The 7,120-nt window shown below is 60.5% G+C and overlaps 1 protein-coding gene across 2 annotated transcripts in view; it reads right to left on the bottom strand.

Moving 5' to 3' along the window:
- The window catches only part of LOC123522391 (ubiquitin carboxyl-terminal hydrolase 47-like), an 8,130-nt gene extending 4,273 nt beyond the window's left edge, over nucleotides 1-3,857 (bottom strand). For both annotated transcript variants that reach the window (XM_045296144.1, XM_045296140.1), the window contains exons 1-6: nucleotides 3,612-3,857; nucleotides 3,347-3,443; nucleotides 2,481-2,602; nucleotides 2,151-2,230; nucleotides 1,209-1,337; nucleotides 886-981 (exon numbers count right to left, since the gene is read on the bottom strand). In XM_045296144.1, the coding sequence (XP_045152079.1) occupies nucleotides 886-981; nucleotides 1,209-1,337; nucleotides 2,151-2,230; nucleotides 2,481-2,602; nucleotides 3,347-3,443; nucleotides 3,612-3,819 (732 nt within the window). In that variant the 5' untranslated portion in view covers nucleotides 3,820-3,857. The remainder of the gene's footprint in view (nucleotides 1-885; nucleotides 982-1,208; nucleotides 1,338-2,150; nucleotides 2,231-2,480; nucleotides 2,603-3,346; nucleotides 3,444-3,611) is intronic.
- Nucleotides 3,858-7,120: the final 3,263 nt, after the last annotated feature.

The following is a 7,120-nucleotide window of genomic DNA, read 5'->3' as shown; positions in this document are numbered from 1 at the left end:
TGGAAGGTGAACCTCTGCAGGACGATGACCAGCACGCGGGGCAGGCTCCGCAGGCAGAGTGTCTGCATAGTCAGCACAGTGCTTGTCAGCACGGCCCCCTCACTATGGACGCCTGCCGCCCCGGTCCCCAGCCCCCCTGCCTCCGGGGCCAGGCTCCCTGAGAGGCCTGCAGCCCCAACCCAGTGCTGTCAGTCTGCCCGACAGGGTCCCCACTGCTTCCTCTCTCCTGGGCTGGGGTGTAAAGTAGGATCACCAGCCCCGAGAACAGAAGAGGGTGCAGGGCCGGTCCCCAGGGCTGGCTTCCTTCGAGGACATCTACGGGAGCACCAGCCCTGGGACAGCCACCATGAACGTGCAGAAAGGCAGGAGGCTCCCTGGATGCCTCCCCCTCAGGCACCCGAGCCCCTGAGGTCTCAGGGGCTTCTCTCCAACCTGACACCGGCTCTGGGGCCCTTGTGTCCCTACTGGGGGGACCCTAGTACTGGTCTCTGTCTGTGGCCAGCAGGGGATCTGCAGACCTGTTTGATCAGGGCGTGCAGGGCGCTGAGGCCCCTGGCTGAGGCATGAGTGTATCGGGATCTAGTACCCTCCTTCCCAGCACCTGGTCCCAGCCTGAGCTCAGGAAGCCATGGGGCCAGGCTAAGCAAGGGCCCAGGAGCCACTGCCAGCTGCTGCCCCTTTAGAGGGGACACCCAGGAATGAGGACCAGGGCTGAGCCTGAGCTGCCCTAGGGTAGGGCTCCACCAGCTCCCAGGAGGGCCTGCCCAGGCCCTGACTGCTACCCTGGTGGTCCCGGTCAGACAGTGCGGGCACACGTGTGCCCCTGCCTCCAACTGTGAGTCAGCCCGGCTGGGCCCTGCTGTGACTGGGACCAGCAGCACTCACCGAGCAGGCGTCCTCTTTGCGGTCACACTCGTCACAGAAGTACTGGTTGTCCCCTATGAACCACTCCTTCTGGAACAGCCCCTCCACAGCCTTGTCCTGGGGACCAGAGGGCAGCTCTAGCAGTGGGAGGGGACCCAAGAAGCCCCTGAGCAGAAGCCAAAGGCCCAGCTGAGGCTGCTCATGGGATGCCACAGAGGCGCTGTGTCTCCTCACAAGACCTGTGCCTTTGGCAGCAGGGATACCAGGCCGAGACTCCTGGGAGAAGTCTTGTTCCGGGAAGTGGGGTGTGTGAGGTCGGGCAGGAGCGGTGGGGCAGCCCTTACCAGGGAGCACGGGGTGCCAGGGGTTCCTTGCAGGACAGGCACGACGAGGAAGAGCCGGGCTTCCTCCAGCTGCGTCTTGTTCTCACAGCGCTGGCACTGGATCACTTGCTCCAGGGTCATCTGGAAGAACTTGGGGTGGGGGGGAGGAGGGACATCAACTGACTGAGGGCAGCAGGACACTGCAGCCACCCTGCACATCCACGGCCACAGGGAGGGGGCACTGTCCCCACGTGCCTGTCCAACCTCGGGCCCTGCCCACAGGGCTGCCCACCCCCAAGCTCTGAGCCTGCAGCCCCAGCAGACATCCCATGGGAACAGGGCACCGGAGACCAGATCAGAGGGTCTCTGGGTCCTGGCCCCCATCGCTGTGACAGCAGCTCACTCATCCCTCCTCCAAGTGCCCAATGAGCCTCCTTGCCCACATCTGAAAGGGAACTCCTCAACTGGCCTTAAGCAATGTCCCCTGCCCACCTGGGGCTGGCCTCTGAGCCTCCTGTCCCTTCTGTCTCTCCCCCAGGGCTGCCTTGCGGGCCTGCCTCCCAGCTCCCTGTCCAGGCAGGGCCACTGTCTATGTCCCAGGAGTGGCTGGGCTGGCTGGTGATCTCCCAAATCCTTTTTGTGCCACTGCCCTGGGACAACTGGATCCCCCTCTGCCCAGAGCCCCCAGTGTTGCTGCAGCCGCCCTTATACCTGTCATCTGATCTGTTCCAGACTGCTGCCCCCACCATGCCACCAACAGGTGAGACCCCCTACCCTCTCACAGGGGGCTCCACTGCAACTCCCTGACACTCAGAGGGTCCTTTCTGCATGTCTGTCCTCCAAGGGATGGACCCAGTGACCTCATCCTGTTTCTCAGCTGGAAAACCAGGGGCCCTGGCCGCTAATGGCTGTGGGGGGAGGGTCGGGAGCCCCTGCAGCCCACCCCACTTCCAGGCCCCTCACCTGCCCCAGCTCCCTCTGCTCAGCAGTCATCCTGGTCAACAGCATGTGGAAGCACAGCAGGGCATCCTCCTGGCGGTGCACTGTGCATTGGCGACAGGGACAGGAGAGGGTCCTGGCTGAGACCCTGCCCTGCCCACTGCCCCCTATCCTCTGCCCCTCCACTGCCCCAGTCTCCCTAGGGTGGCCTCACCAGTGAGGCACAGGTGGGAATGCCCGGCCCAGACAGGTGGTGCTGGAGCTAGTGGTGAGGAGGGCAGCCTGGGCAGGGACCAGGGGCTGTGGGCAGCAGCCCCTGCCCTGGGGTGCCTGTCCCGCGCAGTCAGCTCTCACCATCCCTGAGCTCGAGGCAGCGGGTAATGGTGGTGGTGGACACGGGTCCCTGGGTCTCCTCCAGGGCCTCAAAGAGCCTGCGCAGCTGTGTGACGAGGCTGGACTCCCCCTGGTCCTCGCATCTGCAGGGGCCCGAGAGAGAAAGGAAGGCCAGGCTCGGCTGAGAGCCCCTGCAGGGCGGCCACCAGCCAGCCTGTCTCCTCAGCCCTGCGGGGCCACTGCCACCCTCTGCCTCTGTGGGACCAGGCCACCCAGCTGCAGTCAGCCAGGGACTGCTCCTGGCCTCCTCTAGCAGGGGGTGGGGGAGAGTGCCGGCCTTAGGGTCTCAGAGCAGAGCTAGAGGGTCCTGCAAGGGAGGAGGGGCCCCCTCTACCACCACTCATCTGCCGGCCCTGCTGGGAGTTGAGGTTTGGAGGAGCCAGACCAACTGACCTGTTCCTCTCAGCTCTCACTTTGAAGTCCAGCCCACCTGGTGGCATAGACTCACCCCCAGCGGCCCAGCCTCCCCCTCTCAGAGCTGGAGAAAGCACTGGTACCTAGAGGCAGCAGCTGCGCTCAGCTCCAACCTCACTCCCTGCCCCAGAGTCAGTGCCCACTCACAGAGCCCCTGCTGGACCGGGCGGAGCAGCCCCGGGCAATGCCCAGACTCACTCTCAGGGAGTAGAAAGCCCTGCCGCGTGGTTTCAACTGCTGACCGTGGGCTCAGCAGCAGCCAGAGAGACAAGCACGAGGACACAGGGCTCCTGGGGTCTGCTGTGCGGCCCCCGGAAGCAGATATGCCAGGTGGTGCTTAAGGACAGGGGTCCTCCCAGCCCACTCCCCTTGGCGCCGGTTTGCCTGCCCCGCCCTCCCCTCAGCTGCCCCACCTGCGGACAGCGTCCTGAAGCTCCTGCGTGAAGAAGAGACACTGCAGGATGCTGTTCAGGTAGCAGGTGGCACCCTGGTTGATCAGACCTGTGTACCCTGCAGAGAGGACCACAGGGTGGGGTCAGCTGGAGGCTCAGGCAGATGAGGATGGTCAGGGCCAGCCTGGTGATGGGGGCTGGGACGGGAGGGCAGGGTAGGGTCACTCTGTGGTGTCTGTAGCTGCTGAGCCCTAGTCTAGACTGATCCCCTGTTCCGGAGACTCACCTGGGTGCTGGGCCTGGGATTTGTGGTGACCTTGGAACTGATCTTTCTCTCTGGTCTTCTCCTCCCTGGCATCCTCCTGGTCTTCCCCTGAGCTGCCCTCCCAAAAGCTGGCCATGTACTTATTCCAAGTGTCCTGGACGAAGGAGTAGCACGAAGATTTCAGGGAGAGCAGCAAGTTGAAGGGCCTCGCAGAGAGCGGGATGGTCATGCCACAGCTGGCCTCAGAATCAGTCTGCTGGGCTGGCCTCTGCCTATCCATCCCTCCAAGCCTGCATGCACTCACTGGCTGCCTGCTTTCGCTTTCCTGGAATGGGAGGGGCTGGCCCGCCCAGAGCGCTGGCTCCTCCCCTGGGCCCCAGGAGTCAAGGCTGGGAGTGGCCCTGCCTGTGAGAGCCAGCCCCCCACAGCCCCGCCCCCACTGGCTTACTAGGAGGAAGAGGTTCAGGGGGCAGCACATCCAGGGTCAAGCCAGGGCCTCCAGCCCGTCCTGGGGGCAGAGAACAGGGGCGCCTTACTGGCTTCTCTGTCTCCTCCTGATCCCCATATGGGCAGCCCCCAAGGCCAGGCTGCCTAGGGAGACCCCTTGGAGGGGACCTTTAGCAAGTCCTGCCTTCTCTCCTAGGACATTTTTGGTGCAGTGGGGGCCAGGTACAGCCCTTCTGCCCCCTTGCCTGGCTGCCCAGCGCCACCTGCTGGGCACAGGCGGGACAGCCTGAAGGCTCCTCTGTCAGCACCAGGGGGTCCCAGCTGACTGACAGCCCAGCTGGGCAGCAGGCAGGGCCTGGCCAGGCAGACTTCTCGCTGGTGAAAGGTCACTCGGGTCTCTGGTCCACGTTTCTGCTCAGCATTCGGCTTTGCTCCCGCGGGCCCGTGGGCGTTGGGGCTCCATCCTGAGAGGAGTCTTTCCAGGACACATCTGTCTTCCACACCTGCCCAGGTGCCTCTCTCTCCAGGAGGCCGCACCAACAGGACACCCGCCTTTCAGGGAAGTCCAGCCCATCACGGCGTCCTACTGGTCGGGCCCTTTATTTTTGTTGAAGGAACCCTTGCCCACTCAAAGCTGTGAGGAGTCTCTCCTACAAAACGCTGCGTGCACCATCCAGTGAAGGGGGTGCGTGTGTGAGGGAGGGCGAAGATCATGTCACTGGCGGGCCCCGCCCTGTGCATCTGGTGGTTCCGTCCAGAGAGCACGGTCCCCTGGGTGCGTGAAGGCACGTTTGCCCTGTTTCTGAGACTCGGCTGTCACAGGGTGGGCACCCAGAGGGCCCGCATCGTCGGGTCACCTATGTCAGGTCACAGAGACCAGGTGGATGCTGTGTCCCTTTCAGAGGCTTGGGAAAGGAGAATGGGGTCCCCTCCTCCAAATGCTGGTCTAACCGACTCTGTTCTCACAGGACAGATCTATACAAGATGAGAGAAGCTGTTTTTGTTTCACTGTGTTTTCAGAAAGGCACAAGTTTTAGAATGATAGGCCCAAATTGGGTGAACAAACTTTTGTGTCAGTAAAGATCTTATATTAGAGTGCTTCCCTGGCCAGAGACACTAACTCTCCAAGAGTGGGGGAGCCTGCAGTTCCTGGCTCTTCATGAGCTGGATGGGAAAGGTCCCTAACCCGCAGATAAGAATGGAGTCTGTGGCTTCTCTGGTCTCCTTGCGAGTCTGCGCATGGTGACAATCACAGGACAGCCTTGGGGACAGGTCAGAGGGTCCAGCTTCGGGTCAGAGCTTTGGAAAGCATCTACTTACGTCTTGACGCGCTATATGGTTTTCTTAACGAAGATTCTCCTAGCCTACATTGTAGTTCCAACACCAAATAACTGGGATAGACCCTTCAGGTCACCTCCTCAAAGCTATGGCTGCACTGCTGTGCTGGTCCCACTGTGCGGATCAACACACCAGGAGGAATCGGCCCATCAGCTGTGGGTTTGTCCTCAGCGGGTCAGTTGTTGTTTGTTAAGACCTGTGTGGTTTCTGCAAACATCTGTCTGCACGTTGCCTAGGGGAAAGGCAGGCAGTGGGCCAATGCGGAGCCTGGCAATGGGCAGGGCGGCCTGCTCCCATCAGCAGATATTCACTTGATGAATAAACAACTTGTTTTCTAGAGAGGCACAGCCAGTGACGCTTATGTATTCCTATACAGATAGACGCTTACATCGAAGACATGGTTCACAGTTGTAGAGGCGGGCAAGTTCCAAGTGGGTCAGAAGTCAGGATGGAGATGCCCCTCGGCATTCGGAGCCGAGGGGCTGAGACGTCCAAGACAGGCAGGTCAGATGGCAGACCTTTGCGTGGAGACAGAATTAATGCAGCGGCAGATCTGAGGAAGAGCCAGATGCAGGAGCCAGGTCTAGCCAAAGGCAAGCACACTTCTCCACAGAGTCCACTGATAATGGAAGCAATCCCCGCCCCTGAGGAAACTTCTTTTCCATTGACTCGATTGGGACAATGGCCTGAGTAAAGGTCAGAAAGCAAACCGGACCTTCTGCTGAAATCAAAGAGTTTACTGAAAAGACAAAAGCGTACAGGGCCGGGCAGGGCGTCGTCAGTTTTCAGAGAGCGCTGCAGCGATTGCGAATGTCCAGACAGAGAGTTTTCACTACGGAGGACCCAGAACTACACGAGCATTCCGATTGGTTGGACTCAGAACGTACACAGCATTCGATTGGTTATACCCAGAACTACACGAGCATTCCTATTGGTTGGACCCAGAACTACACGAGCATTCCGATTGGTTAGACCCAGAACTACACGAGCATTCCGATTGGTTAGACCCAGAACTACACGAGCATTATAATTGGTTTAGCCCAGAACTCCACGAGCATTCCGATTGGTTGGCATTGACAAAATCAGCCTTCCCCCGGCTTAAGACAATGGCGAGGGCGCTCACACAACCCTTGGTGAGTCACCGAGCACCCTGCTCTGTGTGCATGCGTTGGGCAGCGTGGACGCCCCCCCAGAGAGCAGGCGGGGAAGGAGGGGAGCCGGGCCTGCAGGCGTCCGAAGGAGAACCAGTAAGCGCAATAGGGGTCTGGCCTGCCCCTGTGGCAGGGCCTCCCCTTCTGCCAAGCACCTGCTTCCTTCCTTGAGCTCCTCCTCCCATCCCACCTGCCTTCTTACGCCCGGGGGTTGCTCGGAGCTGATCCCACGATGGAGGTGACCACTCTGCGTTGGGTCCCATCGTGGGTGAACTGCCAAGCAGCTGAGATGCCAAGCCGCTGGCCCAGCCGAGTAGACACAAAAGCTCAACTACCACACCCCCCACCTGTGGCAATCAGTGTCCTTATCCTGGCCCTGCGTTGACACAACCCCTGCACGGTGCCCTCCACACCCATTTGGCTACTACCCTGCTCTGGGCTCAGGTGCCACCTCACATCTTCCCACCCCTCTCCCCACCTACCTTTAAATTACTTTTCTTTTTTTTAAATCATTTTATTAGGGTCTCATACAACTCATCACAATCCATACATACATCAATTGTGTAAAGCGCATTTGTACATTCATTGCCCTCA

The sequence above is a fragment of the Echinops telfairi genome, unplaced genomic scaffold, assembly GCF_000313985.2.
Source record: "Echinops telfairi isolate 266 unplaced genomic scaffold, ASM31398v2 ScPeMD7_3;HRSCAF=10, whole genome shotgun sequence".
In the NCBI taxonomy this organism is placed as follows: Eukaryota; Metazoa; Chordata; class Mammalia; order Afrosoricida; family Tenrecidae; genus Echinops; species Echinops telfairi.
This window is presented reverse-complemented; position numbering and strand designations above follow the sequence as displayed.